At 39.7% G+C, this 20,889-nt stretch overlaps 1 protein-coding gene across 2 annotated transcripts in view; it reads left to right on the top strand.

Moving 5' to 3' along the window:
- Window positions 1–2,401: 2,401 nt before the first annotated feature.
- The window catches only part of LOC139470770 (high affinity cationic amino acid transporter 1-like), a 47,079-nt gene continuing 28,591 nt past the window's right edge, over window positions 2,402–20,889 (top strand). For both annotated transcript variants that reach the window (XM_071253058.1, XM_071253057.1), the window contains exons 1-2: window positions 2,402–2,547; window positions 18,976–19,101. In XM_071253058.1, coding sequence (XP_071109159.1) covers window positions 18,984–19,101 — 118 coding nt within the window. In that variant the 5' untranslated portion in view covers window positions 2,402–2,547; window positions 18,976–18,983. The remainder of the gene's footprint in view (window positions 2,548–18,975; window positions 19,102–20,889) is intronic.

Genomic DNA, 20,889 nt, shown 5'->3' with positions numbered 1-20,889 from the left:
AACGCTGAAACCAACTCGGTTGCACAATCACGCAAACCTGTGACGTGCGATAACTAAGACTAGGGCCAGATCCAAGAACGACAATCGACCGTGTGTTGCTACAGACACTAGGAATAGTTGCCAGTGTCTATCACAGCATCTTGTCAGTTCGTAATGGCCCCTGTAAAGTACACAATACCAAAGTAATTCATCATATCTTCCCAGTTCTACTCCATCAACACCATAACAGATCTCACACAATGAACGTGGCCAAGAAAAACGTTGTTACATATGCGTCTAGTAGTATATCCAGAGTGATATGACAAAATGATGAATGCATTATGTTGGCCCTCTCTGCTACCCTACCGAGTAGGGGAATAAGTTTAGGGCACCGTAATATCAATCAACGGTGGATGAAACATTACTTCCTTAAGATGTGGGTTAATAGATGAAAAAAACACACATAGGAACATAGGAAATCTCTATGTCTTGTGAATGTAATAAAATTAAGAGTGGTTGATACTAGTACAGAACAATACACACGTGGAAATGATTTTCTCGGGTTAACAAAAAGTTCCGTTTTATCGAGAAAAAGAGATACTTTAAATATAATCATTTTTGACTGACAATCTGTCTCATTTAGAATATCAAAGTACAAGTGAACATAATCATTCAAACTTATAATGAAGGATGGTGAGTGTTAAATGAATTATCAATAATCAGGAATTATTGTCTATTACTTCCTTACAATATAAAAAATAAATATTAATGAGGCAACAATCATTGATCCCAAACTTTCCATTTAGTTATGCAGATAACTTCGACTTTCGACCACATACATGCCTATATAATTATATTGTTGTTGGTGTTTAATAACGTTCGTGTTTTGAGGATGCATTTTGCAATGTAAGTACACACTTATTATCAATAGTAGTAGTAGTGGTAGTAGTAGTAGTAGTCGTGGTAGTAGTAGTAGTAGTAGTAGTAGTAGTAGTAGTAGTAGTGGTAGTAGTTGTAGTTTCAGATTGAAATAACAAAAATGCAGCAAATGGGGTTTGGGTGATTCTGGCACAGTCAGGCTGGTTAGGTTCATCACCTGCTCAGTGCCCTTGCTCCCTCTACACGCAGCCCAGACAGCGAATGGGACTTCTCCCAGGACGTGCTCCCTAGTCGAACTCACAGAGAACCTTTCGAAGCATGTGAAGACTCCCCGACACTGCAGCCTTCTGCATTACACAGAGTGTCAAAAGGGCTGTATTCTTGGCAGAAAACCCGGGTACTCTCCCAATGTCAGTCAACAGTTTTGGAGGTACCAAACCTAAGTCACCGAGAACGATGGGGAGACGGACAACTTGGTACTTGGGATGCAAGCATGACATTTCGAAAGTGAATCTAGTCAATCTCACTAGTGTCAAAAGGGACCGAATCTTCAATGATACAAATAATTTCATTGTATTTATCAAAGACGACAAGATCAGGTTTTGTATTTATCATTTTTCATCGCGCCCTCTACTTATTCTTGGTAGTACTATGGATGGACCTCTGTGTCAAAACCACAAGCATTGCGAAGACGCGATATAATGATAGAGCCACTCCATTGTGTCGCTTAAGATACTATGTTTGTGCCAAAGAGGGGCATCCACTGACAATGCTTTGGACAATCTCATTAAACTCATTGCTTAAACAAAATTTCATATTTACATTTTGATGCAAAATCAAACATTGACGGTTTCGGGTGGGAAATGACAGCACTTTTCAGGCCAGCCGACTTCATCCAAGCGAAGGACTCTGCAGCGTTGTTGCTCTGCTCAACAGACTCGCATAAACGAAAGTAGTAGTAGTAGCAGTAGTAGTAGTAGTAGTAGTAGTAGTAGTAGTAGTAGTAGTAGTAGTAGTAGTAGTAGTAAAATTTGCGGAAAGTCATCGGGCAATTCTTTTTCGATCCAACATGGAAATATGACAACATAATTTGTTAGTTCGTCACTGTGACAGAGCGTTGTGACTTGTCAGATAAGTCTACAGATGCTTCAAATAATGTCTTCTTCTCCAGTGCCTGGTGTTTGATGAAACCGCGAACAGACAGCGCTCGCCCCCCGGAACTCTACATCATCCCCTTGTACCGAAATACCATAACGACGAGTACCTCCTTCCCTAGATTACCTCGTGGAACCAAGAAGAACTCAATCATGTATCTGAACCATCTTCCACCATTCCGTGACCAACTTTCAACACTCTATCCCTCCTAGCTGCAACAGTACACCACCCTGTCCCGCTACCATCCTTAACTGAACTATAGTATTGCCCAAGACCTCATCCCTCGTGCGAGTATCGATCTCCGACAAGCTAGCGATCATTGGACGGTCTGCTTGGCGTTGTGTTCACAGTACCCTTCTTTCGCTGCCACTCACTTCGTCATGTCAGATTGAGGCATACCTATAAATGCCCGAGCGCTGCAAGTGGCACGTCACTTGTGAGTTACCCTGCAGTGGCGGGAAGTCGGGTGCAATGGAGATAGAGAGGGATTTACTCCGTGTTTACACTTACATTACAAGGATTCCAATCCTCCAAGTAAGTGGGCGTCATTATACAAAAAAATGCATTAAGAGGTAGTTAAGTTTATAATTCTCCAGAAACCAATATCCCATAATGTGCTTGAATTATGTGTGTGAAAACGACTTGATATCATCTAATATTGTAATGTATATGAAACAACGAATATGTAACTGCATATATGTATGTTTGTATCAAATAACATAATTATCGTTTGTGATGCAAAGATTGATAATAGAGGCCATTATACTACGACTAACAATAATAATAAATAATGATAATGTTTTCATGTTTCTCCATAAAAAAAACGTTACCTTTGTTAAGCTGACAGTCTTCCCCATGAGAATAACGTGACCTACATCAATGTTGTATGGTAATGGCACACACCGATCAACTGTGTTCTACCTATATGAACGTAGCTTAAGCTGTGGCTCTGCTTTACTTCATAATCTAAAATCAATAGTAAATACGCCTTGATCAAGATGTTTCTGCATCATTGAATTGGTATCCATTGCCTATCATCACGGCACTCAAACCCCGTGACCGGTCCGTGTGATAGATATGCTGAAGGTATTTGATTAAAGTTCAAATGTTGTCGATGGCATTGTATAAAAACCTCAGTCTGTGTTCACATCACCAGACCTGGGTGAACTTCATCCATCGCCTTCAGCAGTGTCTACAATGGATCTAACGATGCTGGGTTCCATGGTGGAACATAGACTATAAACTGGGTCATCATAGTGACCTCACATAGCTGTAGAATCGGTATTAAATGAACATGATAGAAATAGAACTGGATGTTTTATTAATCACGTAATGTCGTTATACCTTGTTGTAAAATATGACCACGACTACATGATTCCTGTATGTAATTTCTTGCCCTTCTTGTGATATATGATATGGTATCCTGTCTATCAAACCCTTATCCTCGGTATAATGGCTGGAACACGGGTACCAGGAACTTACCTCCACTTTTCTTCATGATGCAGATCATATCAATATTTAATATAAACAAGTAGAAAGAGAGCTGCAAACTAAAACAAGTGTTCTCTCGAAGTACAGGTGAAGAAAGTAATCTCGCAAAACGAGCGTGTTTGGACCACACGAGTGTTGACATATGCTTGAAATGTTTATTTAGTTACCCACAATCTAATCTTTGCGCGAGTTTCATAACAGGTCATCGATTGATCACAAGAACTGTTGATGAAACAATTGCCAAAGTGATTGCAAAACTTCTGGAATAATTATAGAATTTATCAATAATGTCTCATTAACACGGTAGTTGATATATTGTTCTACTGTCATCACGCATGCCTATGAGCTGTTAAACAACTCTCCAATGCATCGAGGCTATCATGCATGGACTGTGTTAGAAAATGAGCTTTTCACTTCTTTTCAACTTGATGAAATTAATTGACATGTAGTGGATTCTATACTCACTAATGGACAAATTATATATCATTAGGAAATTAGCGAATGCATTCGCCATTAATTCTATTCAAATGTCTTATTTACAAGATAGTGTCTAATTTCCCGCCGTGAAGCTGTTCTACAGCAAATCCACATTTATTACAAATTCTTTTGAAGTGGTTTTACGTGCATGCATCGATCTAAATTAATGCTAATATGATCCCATGCATATGCTTCCACACATCTTAGGAGAAGCATATTTTGATCAGTTTAACAAAGTGCCTGTCTGAATTGGTACATGAGTACAATAGTTCAATTAAGATTACTAAATACATATATTATTTATTCTCTCATATAACATCAACATTAACTGATACCAATGTTCGTCCTTTAACACCACCATTTTGTTATATCCTGTGTTTCTACTTCAAGGCGACTTCGTTCCAACAAACACCATCATTAAACAATTGATTTTCATTTAGGGTTCAATAAACACTCAACTCAATGAAACAACATTTATAAAAAGGACCTATTTGGTAAGGAGAGCCATGAAAACACATTGAAATGTTCAACTGTGCTTTTCTTTAACCGTGTTTAAACATTCGATTAAAGAAGATACCGAGGACACCACATATTTTCGGTCCGATCTGAATTCGAAACCTACTTGTGTCGGGGTGAATGACGGAACTACTATCTCCTTCATCCTCAATTTAACGTGAATATCGACAACAGTACTGAATAGGGTCTTTTATGTTGCGTCTATAATAAAGGATTTTATAAAGGATTTTCCTTGAACCTTGAAGAAGGAAATTACGCCATGTTGATCAGCTGATAGGTGTGCCCTACATAATTCTAAGCTTTGCGAAGTTCCAGGAGGCGATCTATACACACAGCATCGCAGATTCCATATCTGGGTTGAACTCGTTCACAATTGATCGCTTTTTACTCTGAAATTGCCGACTCTTAAGTTTTCCGCCGGACAATATCGACAAACAACGCATTACAGAACCTGATCTATAGTTCTTCTTCTATTACTCATATTAAAGGAATTACGCCGCTGTTTAGGATCAGTGTATGATGACGTTCTGAAGGGATTGTCGGTTGTAACAACATCATACGTTACACAACTGCCAAGCCCATGACTATTATGTATGATTATGTTTTTAACATCGACATATGGAATGATTAATACGCAGCTTGCTGGATGTTTGGTATTGATAGATAGCACTTAAACCAATAGGCAGACGCTAAATATAGATACGATGCCACATTCCTTAAATACAAATATTACCTTAACATGGTGCAAGGTAGCTTTATTTGGATATGTGTTGTATGGATGCTTCTGTAAGATTTCAGTTGCGCAACTGCATTGCAATCTAAAGCAGCAGTGTTTGAAGGGTTCGTCGACAGGCTGGAAGCATGGCTGTAGCTGTGGCTCGGACTGTTTATTGACTTGTACCTAAATCCAATTTGATGTATCGACGGCGATATCAGCAGTGCTTGAAACGGAAATCAGTCCTGTCTCACAGCTCACAGCCTAACGTATCCTTCCGACAGTCGAAGCCCTACGTTCTCTTTCTGAAACGTTCTCAGTCGCCTACATCGTACACTGTACACTGTAAGTTTATTAGCTTCAGGATTCCGAAGGTACGCAGTACCATGGTGAGTGTATGCTAAAATGAGGATTGGTTAGTTATAAATGGTGAGCTTGCTGATTGCGTGCGCCCATAACACGAGTGCGGGGATCTTTATTCATCCACTGGTGCCCGGTATGTTTTCAGTTGAGAGAAAATCGCTGACGTATACATTTGTATACCGTTGTGTGTATACCTGTTTGTAGTCTCCGTCACCACGATTCAAGTTGTAGCCACACGGCCTATAATTGCACGAGTCTGGGCCAGGCGCACCAACGGTTGATAGCAGGAGGCCACAAAGCCAGGCCACACGATCCCCATTTACGTCGGCTCTTATGACCAGCATGAGGCACTGAAGCCCCACTCTGACCCGGAATCCTCACAAGGAGGCTGTGTGTCTAAGTTCAGAGACATGGAAGGTAAAATTAAAAACATACCGAAACGGCTCGTATATTTTACACAATAGTTATGTGATATTGCTGGAATATTGCTAAAAGCGGTTTAAAACCATACTTACACACTCACTCACTCGCTCTAATTCAGTCTCGTTGCATTGTGTCGTATCTAACAAAGCTCGACTATCATTAAATAGATCAGATCTTTCAAGACACGTATCTAAAGAACACGGTATAACCTTTGAAACACCCCACTGACGCCTTCTGAAACCATCGATGTTTCAGAAGAATCCATTACATATTCGACCGTTATCCATTTTTCAGTGTAGACACTCATTTGTTACAGGCACATTATTCTATTTCATTACAGTGTTCAACAGTCTCATGGGATTTATTGTGTCAACCAGTTCTTGATATGTATGGGACATACGTAAATAGGTATACATGTGAGAGCGTAATCTGACGTCAAGCATTGCATATTAACATCTTTCTGACCTCGTTGTTACTACTGCAGAGTAAAAAACGTGAAATGCAAGTAATAGGGGTTGCTATATACAAAGACCCTCAATAATGGAAGGAACAGAACAATACCGTTCAAGCGTAGCGTTACGCACTGCAACATTTGGATGCAATAGCTTATCATAAAAAGTACCCTTCGAGGCCATACCACACATGACCATACCACACAAGGCCATACCACACATGACCATAACACAAAAGACCATACCAAACATGACCATACGACACAAGGCCTCAACGGGTAAGGCCATACCAGCCAAGTCCATACAGCTCTCACTGACACTGTCAACCAAATGACATGCTAAATACAATGCCGTTAAAGAGCCAAATTGCCCGTAAGGACGCCCTAGTGCCCTATCAATCGCAGTTAAATCATAGTACAAATGCCACAACAAAGTTGATATCACTCCCATTATAATAAAACATGTCCCGGCATAGTGAGATGCGCGTGTGTAGCTGCCATACACTTTTCGAGTCCCGAGCTCGGATTCAAACAACGGACCTTCTGAAAGGTCGGGCGTCTTATCCACATGACCAAAGAAATTAAACCCCGCCAGCAAGCTGAGGGTAGACTCCATTCCATGTTGCATACTCCGACGTCAACAGAGGGCACGTCCTGGGCCGCATATTATTGTACTGAGTCATATTTTGCTCAAACGTGCTCGGCCCTACGTTAGACGCTAGTGTAGTGGCAATAACAGTTCCTTAAAAGCATTACCCCACTAGCAAGCTGACAAGGTAAGGGTGTCATCTGTGGGATGACTCCAAGTCAAACAACATCGCGAACACTTAATACCATGCCAGTGTTCTACTCTTCAGAAAATAGTGAAGAGCCCAAACATTTTGCTCATGTCATGTTCCACTTCATGCTTACCCGATATCAGACAAAGAAGGGTACCAGTGGCACAGTTGTCTAAGACGTTCCAATTCGCTGTGCAGAATTACGTCCCCTTGGCACGCCAAAAACTTTCTTAGGGGTTCAAATCCCGGTTCGCCCAGATAATGTTTCTAGGTTTATAAGCACCATACAGTACCCGTGGGTTTCTCCCACATTGTGCTGACACACCGAGACATAACTGTAATAACATTCAAAGCAACATTACACCCAACTAATTCACTCACAGACAAAGCTTAGTGTAATGCCAGAGACATTTGCAAAGATCAACGTGACACAAACTATTTTGGAAATCAACGGCCACGGATCTGTTAATTGTGAAACTCCTTGGTGAAACTTGACGACAATGAATTTGATGATAATTGTTCGAAGCTATAATGATATTTTTTTACGTATGATGCACATTAGAACAAGGTCAATTTACACATATATTAGATTGATCCAACAGAAAATACACTGCATGAGGTTGCAGATCATAATATTCATAGGATTTATCCCCTGATCATAAATAAATTAGAAATGACACCTTGGAAGTTTTACGTTCACAAATATGTGTGAGAATATATTTGATCACTAGGTATGAGGCAAACTACTATTTTGTAATGACTGCTATATAGTTTACGGTCAAGTAATTATACGTACGTCGTTTCAGATGCGGTCCGATTTCTTGCATAACCTTTTATATAAACCCTATGTGGGGACGTAACATTCTCTTAAAGACTTCAGGAAAATTGAGTCTGAAGATATTTAGGCTGAAGTGTATGTTTTTCTATCCGTTTTAAATAACGATCGCCAGGAATCCGAGTAAATCTTCCTCCAAATTTGTTTCAAGGTTACAAAAGCATGTTGAAGGCCAAAAGTAACCACCATAATCGTTACTGGGCCCATAAAGAGAGTGTTATTTCAAGGGGCAAATGTCAATACCACTGGCCATCGATGAAATAACACTAACTGGATGTGATTACATGGCTCTGGAACCTGCGTCAAACCTAAATTGATCAGGCCAGGAATTTTGTCTCAGACGAAAGTTGCTGTCCAAGACTTTTAAAAGATTTCTGATTTTATACCAACACAGCAAAAGTGAACACCTACACAGATCACTGATCGCTTTTCTTAAAGGTTAGTAATGGCGTATGGAAGCTCAAATAGTCATCGCATATTGAAATATTGTAATATTTACCAATGTTGCTATACTTTTACCATGACCTTTCTAATATAAAGTCCATAGCTGTCATGGCTACATTTTAAATTTCTGTATCGGAAAGATGGAAAAGTTGATTTCATGTTGACATCATGATAATATATTGGAATGAGTACACAATATTATGAGTTCCTTCGCTGGATTCTGAACATAGAATGCTGCCAGCATAAATGATCATGGCGGAGCGTGTATAGGACAGAGCGAACTCACGACCCGTGGACCCTTGAACCATTAACAGAACGAATCTAGGACAGTGCGAACGCATGACCCGTGGACCCTTGGACAATTAACAGAACGAGTCTAGGACAGAGCGAAGCCACAACCTTTAGGCCCTTGGATCATTATCAGACTGATCCTAGGACAGATCAAACCCAATACGAGTGGTGATTGGATCATGACGGAGCGAGTATAGGACAGAGCGAACTCACGACTAGTACATCCTTCAGATCATTATCAGAGCGATAGTAGGACAGAGCGAGCCCACGAGCTTTTGAGAGACGCAGGTCTCTTCAGTCAGGTACAACGTTTAAGACCCCTGAAGTCTGTGACGTTTACCACTTATGTAGAAACCCATAAGCACATGAATAATTCTGGGGTGAAATGGGGTTTAACGTCCCGTTCGTGATTATTGCACTGAGATAGCGACCTGCATGTACGTGTGTGTGCGGCTGCTTGTACTAGTCCGGACTAACGCCGATTTTATAGTGCTAGCCCATTGAGCTACCAAGCCATAGTTTAACAAGAACACCCCACTCAGACTCAAAGTACTGACTCCGAGCCGACCAGTCCTTGTTTTAGCCCCTTAATGCCGAGCGTCAGGCAGTGTAACAACAATTACCATCTTTTTACGCATTGTGGTATGACGTGGCCGGGGATTGAAAACCCGGACATTTCGCTCTCCGGGCGGACACTCTACCACTAGTACACGAAGGCGTCTTCACCATATGTAACCGCACCTTCGAATTTCAGTGTTTACCCTCGTGCTCTGGGCTGGGTAATGTGAATTGACTGCGCAGTGGTATCGTTCACAACTAAAGATTCACTATGTATTGTATCTGTTGTTGACAACAGATCATGTCTCTAAAGAGCATCTGTCACCCAAGCCAAGTTTTACCGATATACACACATTTGAATAAAACGTGGATACATAAACTACTGATAGTACTAATAAAACCTGGCTAGATTTTACGAGTGTGACTCAGTTCTTTCAATGTTAAAAGTGATTTCATTTAGCCTTGCAGAAAAGGTTTGGAATGGACTTTCTTCCAGTCATATCGATCGTTACTGGCCTCGATCTTATTCTCCCCGAAGACAGTAATAATCAAGGGAGACAACCCTTTTGTTCTTTTTACACGTGCGATTGATGCTCTGTGGGCAATCAAAGTAAGGGCGTAAGTTTCAATCAGAATAGCCAGTTGTCTGTCTTCCGGTGTTTGAACATTCCTTTTCATTAATGTGCACCGTGACATCCAGCTGCACCGTTATTGACGGGATGTGCCAACTTTAACTCGGTTTAGAAGTAGACATCTGTTTGCCTGGTGAAGCCTGCGTGCAACCCCGGATGCAGCTGCGCGCGTCTGGTATACTGTAGGCTTACAATCAGTAGCCATGCGCATGCAAATAAAAAACCTTCTTTCATGATTTGTCAAATCAATTAAATGGGTGTGATTCGTGCAATTTGGAACACATCACGGTGCAGCAATTGCTGAGTGTTTTTAGAAAATAGAAAACCTTGATAAGCAAAATAATACCGAAAACGTATCTGGGATGAACGTGGGCCCAGCCATGTGCAGGATCGCTATGTCCATAGACCGACTGCTGGAATCAATTCCACATGTATGTCTTGTTATCGATGTACCTGCAATCGCTGGCTTAGGCACGCGCAATTTTATGCGTGTCCTTTGCGCATCGCTTCCGCATGATGGTTATCCTTATCCGTTGAGTAATGTTCTGCTCTCATCGCCGTCTCGTTATAAATCATTTACCTCCGCAATATCCGTATATCTAATATTTCTGTTTGCATTTATATGTACGATCACCAGAAACAACGACGTCCTATTCTGCAGTGACACTCGACAATGTGTGTTTTGAAACATTAGGCAATCGTACAATGACATTCACGTTCATTCAAAATGCAGTCGGCTTGACTTTACACATCAAAACATGTAAGAGAGAGTGAATCGTAGAGGGGCACGTTTACCATCGACTACGTCTACTTCTATTACGCCATTTAAGTGTACTATTTTTTCTTCTAATATTGGGTAAAAATAGCCCGTGGATGACGCTTGGTTTTAATGTAAAGCCTATTGTTGGTGTCTACAGGCTTCAATTGGCTGAAATAGGCTAATAGTTGTGTACGAAACTAACTTACTCACTCAGTACGACCTATGGTGATTTATATTGATTTGAATATAAAGAATTTCATTCAACGAAATAAGAGCTGGTTCAAACCATACCATGACGTCATCCTTACCATTACCAATTTCACGACTGTATGGAATTGTACAATACGAGAAAACTATGATGGGTGGAACATGCCACGGTGTCCAACATTATGCAGGTCGCAAGGCTGTACTTGATTTATTGTTACGGAACATGCAACATTCAACCTGTCACGGTAAGGTTCTCAAGAACCATGTCGTTGTTCAGCTGAATAAGTAACATGCGAGGTCGAACTCTTGTAAAGAAATGCAGATATCCCAGAAGAAATGTATATCCTTCGAGGCGGGTAATACATTAAATATTTTTCATTCATTCATAAAATTGCAAAACATTTTTAAAAAATAATCTGTAAAAAACATGGGGCATTTTCGAACCTTTCCTTGCGTTACGGTCTCTATTCCATCATACCGTTGAGGTACATGAAAGCCAAGCTGAATGAATGACCTCGACGGAAGTTGGTACAAGGCCTGATGTGAGGACAAGATCAGTGGGTTATTGGTAACATGACCAGGCTAGAAGCACCTTCTGCTTGTTTGTGGAATAGCCACTGGCCATTAACGTATCAGAGTGCAGCAAGACCAGATGATTTGTTCGTTCTTGAAGTAATAGTCATCAGCAATGCTTTTAATGGCAACTCATGTTCATGTATGTCGATTTACAATGGCTTACCTAAAGCAGTAATTCGAATGTTTTATACGATGGAGACGAAGTTAATGGCGAGTGATCTTATCACGGTTCCAGATAATGTGTTTGAAGGACTCTCCTTAGATATGTTGTTTCCTTTCTGTCCTTTTAACAAAGGTAATCTTATAAGTGGACGTCAAATTACTAATGAAACATGATTCACTTTCCGATTTACATATCGTACCAGTATTCATCTTCAGATGGTAAACGGCAACACCATTTTGAATAAATCTTCCATACAGAGGTTCTGTGACGAATGTGGTCTCTCCTTTACTGCAGATGGTTAGGGAGAAGAAACAAGAAATTGTTTGCACTCCCGTAGAATTATCGTTTGTTGTATCTGATGTTCCTGACACGACTATTTCTCAGTTGTTTGTTCAGGGTTGCAGCATACAAGGCCTCAGTAAAGATTTCAAATGCTTTTATGATAGTCGTGTGAATGACATTTCCAAATTCTACGCAACAGTGACAAAAAAGATGCCCGATGCAATTGCCTATTCCATGCGTTCCCGTGGTTTTACAAGTGAACAACTGACTTGAATGCCCACGTGTTTGTGACGATGCCACCGGTGGAGCAGGATACGCTCACCTTTTTTGCGAACATCTGGTATCTTCATTATTTGATAGTGATTCATAAACAGATGCTTACGATATAGTCTGGATCGTACAATGAACTCTGCTTTTAGCAGAGAATTATTATGATAATGGAAAAGTTTTTGTTGCTTTAATTGAATTATACAAGGAACCATGCGGGTCGAATAGTTGTTAATTACGTATATAGTCAATCAATTGCTTTCAACAGAAGGTAAGGACATAAACGACGATACCAAGTTTGAACGGATGCACTCATTTGAATTTTAATTGCCCAAAGGGAATGGAAACACAATGCTTCGAGTGAACACCTAAAAACAACAGTCCATGAATATCGCAATGTTTCTTTTAACAACAAGGGTTTTTGTATGGTTGACCGGTTTGACTGAGAACACGACACGGTCGGTCACCACTGAAACAGAACACAGGGGAGAAAAACCCTCTGTCTACGGGGTTTTATTTCAAGCCATGAAAGCACTTACGAGATGAAAAGGCTCTAAGTTTGGAAACCTTTTAACATGTTAGCAAACTCGACTTCTTGAGGTTGAGTGCTTTTAAGAATATTCATGAATCTCCCATTAACTCTTTTCTCGCAGGTACCGCTGATCACATATTTATCTTATGATTGTATTCTTCTTGAATATTATAGCTCAGCATTGTCTTATTTGACAGACCGTTCATTACATTCACAATCAATAATTCTCCTTGTTGTGTAGTGTGTGGGAAATCGCATTTTAAATTTTATGCTACTGAGGTATTCTGTTCTTTGCTATGTGACATGTTTGATATCTTCGCTAAAAAGCCGTTAGATGAATGCTCTGAACAAGCAATGGCGTCACAAAACTGATTACTTGCAGAGCAAACCTCTGAAGTTATGAGTCATGGTGATTGATTACCTTTGTTCATTTAACGTCTTCTGTATTGAAAGGAATGGCAAATATCAGAACAAATGCTAAAGAGGAATAATTACATCGAAATCGGGTCTTAGAATCTATGAAGGCAGTTCCTGTAGTGCTTCCTGATGAAGTTGGCAATACACATAGAAATCTCAATCAAAATGAAATTGAAGCGTAAGTGAATTTGTATATGCATCATAAGTATGTGAAAGCCCTATTTAGAATAATAATCAGTTTGCAAGTGAAGTTTAAAATTGGTTGATTTTATGGTATGCAGTGTTATGTTTTCAACGGGCGTTATTTACAGATAAAGTTAAATTTTCTACGAGCACTTCTTTAGCACTTAGCCTATCATATCCCCAAGTAAGTACTATTTGCTGGAAAATATAACACTATTTACACCTGTGCCAAATGTCCGCACGGGCAGTCGTGATGTCGTGTGCTGACTGTACTCGATGAACTATTTCCGCCGTATCGGTAATGTCTGTGAGGAACAATGTTCTTGATGTTCCGCCACGGCTTGCGTGTAAGAATGTGCGCCATTGTAAGATTAGACACATCACGTGACATCTTCAATAGCTGATGTGATGCCAACAAAGGTCCGGATGTTTTGGGAAGTTCGAACAATTGTACATTATTCCAACGACCATTGTCGAAAGTACTTTGATGACCTTATGATAAAAATAACGTACCAATTGAATAATTCATATTCAGATGCCGGAATTTTGTATTAATCATTGGAACATAATTACCATGTGCACCTCCATCAATGTAAAGGGGCCCCTCCTAAATTAAACATTTTTTTTACTTAAAAAGATACGCTCATATTTTTTATCGCTCAAATTTTAATGATATTTCTTCCATAAGATAAACGTCATTTCTTTTTCACGAATTTTTTCATTGACCCATGTACAGCCCTGTCTTATGTTTGTTAAGAGGTTATTCTGATATAATTTGCATTCAATATTTTTACTATTTCTGTAATTATGTTATATGTGTATGAATATACTCGAAATATTGTTGGGGTATAATTTAGCATTCATTGGTCTGAAACGATGCATGTGATTGTCGGAAACGAAACACAGCAACTGCTTCCACAACAAACAGTCTTTAGGAAATTGATCTAGCTGTACTGCATAGGAAATCATTTTGTGTCTGTGGTCCTCATCGACATAAACTATGTTGACTGTGATAATCCAACTCCCTGCACGCACTACCTCAAACAGGCTTGTAGTCAAGAGGAAGTAATTACAAGAGAATCGTCCTACCCTGGGGACAACAGAATTAATTGATTATTCCTTCTACAGTTTATTAGTGGCAATAAATATTTGATATGACACGTAGGTGCTATAAGGTATCACAGAGGAGATAATCATCTCCTCTGACAGTCCTCAGTCGGTATCAGATTTCATCCATTGATACAAATCAGACTGTCTGGCCCTCATGCCAGGGGTCGAACCTGTCTTAAGTTACGCTGTTAGGTGCTGCAGCTTAACGTGCATCGCGTCAGATTTTGCATCTATTTACAGAACTCACTTATTGATCTGATCCAGTTTGATAGAGAATGTCTAATATATAAAGTCAATGCAAGATAATAACCAGTCATGATTATCGGCCGAAACACGTTTGGCGTGAAGAGACAAAAAGCTGTGAAACTATATGAATGTACAACTGAAAATCAGTGATCACATTCCGCGTTCTGTTTACGTTTGTTGTTTAACGCCGCACTTAGCAGTATTCCAGCTATATGGCTATTGTCTGTAAACAATCCAGCTTGGACCAGACAGTCCAGTAATTGATATCATGAGCATTAAACCATGCATATCAAGTCACAGAGCCTGGCCACCCGATCCCGTTAGTCGCCTCTTACGACAAGCATAGTCACCTTTTACGGCAAGCATGGGTTGTTGAAGACCTGTTCCATCCCGAATCCTGTTCAGGTTGTTTATGTGCACAAACGTCACATACGATAGACAAGTGTATGTATGTGTGTAATGTGCATAGTGGCTGTACCAATGTGATTATACCAGCCGAAGCTTAATATCGAAGGATTTTTTGTGTGTGTCGACTGAAACATTTCCATCAGAAGACTGCGGACATTAGATGTGTTAACTATTTGGATCACAATCACGTTTACCTCTGATCATGTAAAGATATGCAAGCACTAGCTATCGAGTTTTCATCCCACTTATTAATTTTCATGTTTATGTGCTACACTTAGAATAACATTTCCACGGAATGTACATGTCAGGATATTGGAGTAAAGACTTATTTTCCATACTTGACTTCCTTTTATTGCTGTCACTCAAGGCGCGTGGGGGTAGTACATCGGCAGTGAAGTGTGAGCGGGTTTGTGAATATTCCGGTAACGTACATGGCGTGTACACCAAGATGGACGACCGTAGCGCTACATAATTACACAAACGTATTTGGTTTGTTTTTGCATGATATATTTAGTTTGTTTCTTTGTGCGTTTGGTGTTTAACGCCGCACTAAGCAAAATTCCAAATAATCGAGTCCAGACAATAGAGTGATTGACATCATGAGCATCTATCAAAGCAATTGTCATACGATGTCATGCGTCAACCAAGTCAGCGAGTCTGACCACTTGCTCCCGTTAGTCGTATCTTACGACAAGTATGGGTTGCTGAAGACCAATTCTGATCTTCTCAGGTCGTATAATATTTACGAATACAACTTGTATATTACGTATCATCTATCTACATATGTGAAATATACATATTGGCAAAGTACTAGTATGTATTAAATGATAGATTTAAACGAAAACAGAAAGTTTAATTATACACAAGATGAAATTGGGAACAGTAAAAAAATTGCATCACCGGATCTGCAATATGGCAGTGATATTAAATACTACGGATAAAGTTACCATCTGTGTTAGTACTGGTTACAGTTACCAGATTACATGTAACAGTAAATTGACGTAATTATTAAATATCACTGTGTACCTAGGGTATATGGTAAAAATGTTTACCGTTGAGAATCCAATAAAATGTCTGCTTAAAGTTAGACAATTAATATGTCGTCTTTGATGGGCATTTTGAAGTTGGAACGTGAATAAATACAAATTATACACGACACTTATTTATGGATAACAGGTTCATTATTCGCGTAACGACGTTTCAGGGCTACTTGCTACCTTTTCATTCACCTGATGAATGGGCAAACCGTAGCACTATAACCTTTTAACAAAGAATAAAGAAGTTATTATCATTAACAAAGTGTCATGTATTTACATTAATCTATCATTGGATGTCATGGACAAAAACTAAATATTATACATGAAGGTGTAACATACTTCGCATTTGTCAACTCGATTACCGGGCGTCTGTGTTGCTTTTCAAGTCTTTACATTTAATACATTATAGCTGTGTTGATGAAACGACGAGATTAATACATTCCTTCTTTGTTCGTAAATAAGAATCCTAATACACTTGTTCTGATGCGTAATGTGGCCGTAACAAGTCGTTCATCTATAAAACAGGAACATAATTATCCCTTAAGCGAAAACACGAAAGTTCCTGACAATTGAATATATGCAAATTACGTAAATCATCTAGCTCATATGTATTTCAAACATTATACAGTCATGAAATTAAACGTCCCTTTGTGATGCTCATCTTAAAAGAAAGCGAGTTCGTGTTATATCTCAAAAGTTCCGGTTTCTCAAAAGTGTTATTACGAAAACAGTTACCAATAACGCTGCAATACCCATCATTTAAATTATTCCCAGCACACAAATAGCTCCATAAAACTCATTCACAGCCTGTCCAACACCTAGGGATCCATTAGAGAAGCGGTAATGATGTTGCTTCTACTATCGCAGTGGTTATGGCTGTGTTACGAAATAACCTCAAATGAGCAATGAAACGCGGCAAATTGCTGGTCATTGATCATGATTTGTCACAAACCTTCATTACACTGTTACAAAACACCATGCTCAGCCATCCTGCACCTGTGTTACAGAAGACGACAGAACACCTTTCCGAGACAGTCCACCTAGTCACATTGACTAATAGGCAATTATAATCACTTTTCTGTTCTAAAAACCTTTCCCGCTCTCAATATTGACGCCTGCATGTAACCAACTTAAATAATGTAAGCTTATGGGTAGGTTGTACGTTCATACACATATAACAAATATTTTATTTTGACATTTTGATATTAATATTGAACACTAAGTAGTTTGTCTTAAATAAACGTGTCTGTGTGAACTCATGTATTGCTTAGAGACACAGCAGCATTCAAGTCTCAAGACACAGTTAACGCTGAACATAAAATGATGGAGATGATTATCATCCAAGATTCATCTCCAGACGTTTGGAGACATCTCTGGTTTTCGTTTGATTGGCCCTTTGTATTTTAGGCTGAATAAAAGTGATCACTTGTCACTTGTTTGCTGACAGTCATCCCTCACATCATTCGGCACGACGCAAATTGACACATCAGTATCCATGTTTGAGCAAATAGTTTAGTCATACATAGTGAAACTCGCTTTGGGGCTGGGAAAGCGGAGAATGGATACATAATATTAAATGAACATAACACAATGTTCATGGTTCGACAATACGGACATTTACTAATCCGGACAATTTCATTGTTACTTTCTGTCCGTATTTATTGGTTTCCACTTTAAATGAAATACTTTCAATGTGTGCTATTTCTTTTTGTTAAAGACACCAGGCCACACGATGTAAGCTCGGACTATAGCTATGATTTATATATGAGCATCTTGAAACTGTTCAGTGCGCAAATATCCTAATCACGAATATTGTGTACATGAGTGTGGGTGTATTACTGTCATGCTGCATGCTTGACAATATGACAAAACATAAATATTGATGACTATGGGTTGACAATAGGAATCATGCACGAATGCATCATGCCTATTGATTACGTGAAGACAGCGTCATGATAATGAAACATGCAGACAATACCTTCCAAACCTCCCTGGAGACCTCCCAGTACCTGCAAGGGAAGGAAGATTGGTAATTGTAATCTAAAGCTAACACTGCAGGATAGCGCACCTGTGTCATTATCAATAAAAACACGCCTTCAGATATAGATGAAGACGCATATGGTTGCGTTTGCAGATTAATAAGAGCAGTTATACGATTCACAGTACCACGGATATTTTGTCGTCAACTACTGACTTCGTCTTGTGGTCTGTTGGCTTGCCCGAGGTTAAATCTACTTCCTACTTGTACCTACGTATACCTTGTCATTCGTTGTATATGGGGCATACCACTGAGGCCTTATACATACATCGCGTCTGAAGTTTTGATATCATGATAAATGTAAAAGAAGTGTAGCTGATATCATTCTTACAAATCAATAGCCTAGGTCGACTTTGGTCGATATTTTGGAAGCAGTGATGTGCACAGAGGCTAAAGGACGCCGCGAATCGATGTGCAGGGTGTGCAAGCTCAACTCCGTGAAATCCTACCATACAATGAACCTTGATTTGTCAGCACTATACCCGTCCTCTTGACTTTCAAAGTGGTATACACCTCCGAATCATGATCACTTAAGGTTCTCCTCCTATTACAAGCTAACACAACAAAATGTTGTTCAAGGTCACTGATTCGCCCAGTCGACAATCTTGTAGGGAGGCATCCAACATTTAGATTATCATTGTCGTATATTAGTCATTTATACTTCGATGTGATGTGTTTTTGTCAGGCGCTAGTGCATTTTCGCAATTAATGTGTTTGTTAATTAACTACATTTTCTAGTAACCCTTTTTGGTGTTTTGTAGGCCTGAGTATGCGCACATGTAGGGGCCTCCTGGACGCTGTGTCGAGGCGGAAGTTATGGGATACAAGGAGTTTACATGACACAAAGTACAAGCGATGTCTGAACGTCGTAGATTTGATTGGAATTGGTGAGTAAATTTTCGATTGTGCCTACATGAATAATCGATTTTCAAATCGACGTTAGTCATGGACAGGTTATTCCATTGTGAGTTTCCTATTTTCCTAATGTCAGGAAATTGTTTACCATATCCACACACACGCACACACGCATGTACACACATTACACACACAAACACGCCCACATACACACTTAACCACACGCAAACGCAGATGCACACGCACATACATACACACACGCACGCAGCCCAGACAGCGAATGGGACTTCTCCCAGCAGGAAGCGCTGCCTAGTCAAAGCCACCTAGAACCTTTCGGAGAATGTGAAGACTCCCAGTGCATTACCCAGGTCGTCAGAAGGGCTGTATTCCAAATCCGTGTACTCTCCCAATGTCAACAGATTGGGAGGGGTACCAAACCTAAGGCACCGAGGACAACGGGGAGTGGGAAAAATTGGTACTTGGGATGCAAGCGTGACATTTCGAAAGCGAGGTCTGCATAATTATGTTCCATGTTTCTCTACAATTTTGTCAATCGAATTAGTGTAAAAAGGGACAGAAAATTCAACAATATAAATTATTTCATTGGATTTATCAAAAAGGACAAGATCAGGTTTGTCGGCATGGACACGTCTGGGGCTGTTTACTTGCCTATTCCAAAGAATTTTGTAATTATCATTTTCCATGACCCCCTCTACATAATCTGGGTCGTACTATGGATGGACCACAAACATTGCGAAGACAGTAATAAAATGATTGAGCCCGTCCATCGTGTCGCTTAAGATACTGTGTTTGTGCCAAAGCTGGGCAACCACTAAAAATGTGTTAGACAGTCCCAGTACATTCATTACATCATCTACATTTCATACATTAGTAGCAGTAGTAGTAGTAGTAGTAGTAGAAGTAGTAGTAGTAGTAGTAGTAGTAGTAGTAGTAGTAGTAGTAGTAGTAGTAGTAGTGTTGTTGTTACTTGGGTCATAGCATCAACCGCGTTTATGCATACTGCATTAGTGGAATGAGACGCAGAAGCAGGTAGACAACATGCAAGAGTTCCACAAATCCATTACCCACACATTATCCTTTTAGCAATGGAAAGAGAACCCGAGACTCAGTGTTGGACTAAACGGTGTAAGAGCTTCCCTCTGTCAGTTGTGTAGCTTAGGCTTCTACTTTGAGAGATTCTGTGTGCACCATGAACGCACAGACTCAATGTCGAGTGCTCATTCATTCAAGAACTATTTGCTCTAAGTTGTTTCGATCCGGATTTCGCCATTTTAGGAACCTTTAACTACAAGCACGTGCTCTTTGTGACTTATTTTCTCAGACTAAGGCATCTATAAATAAAACTCTGGAACCCAAAACACTCGAACGTGAAAGAAAACATGACACATTTGTGCATGCGTCAGTATTGACCGATGAATCAGAAGTATTATTTGTTCATAAGGATAGAAAGCCTGACTTGCACGGAAAACAGCCTTTATTCCACATTCGTGCCTAGCTTCCTATTCAAGGCGGAAAAAATAGTTAAATTATTTTAACGATTTTAACGCACCAATAATAGATAGATCGTTGCCTGTGGCACCTGGATGTCTGTTCAGAGGCTTCCGTCGGCACGCACAACGTGTATGTCTGGAAAAACATTTGAACCTCTATCAATGACAAAATCAGTTCTGAATCTCACTGAGGTTTGCTTAGGGTACCCGCTCTACTATTATTTTGAATATGTTCGTGACATAACGGTTCTTCGTTCATAGTACAAACTGGAATACAAATAAGTTTTATTTTAAGCATTATTTGATTTT

This window comes from Haliotis cracherodii, unplaced genomic scaffold (assembly GCF_022045235.1).
Source record: "Haliotis cracherodii isolate W230 unplaced genomic scaffold, xgHalCrac1.p SCAF_21, whole genome shotgun sequence".
Lineage (NCBI taxonomy): Eukaryota > Metazoa > Mollusca > Gastropoda > Lepetellida > Haliotidae > Haliotis > Haliotis cracherodii.
Note: the sequence above shows the minus strand (reverse complement) of the source record. Positions and strands in the feature narration are given on the sequence as shown.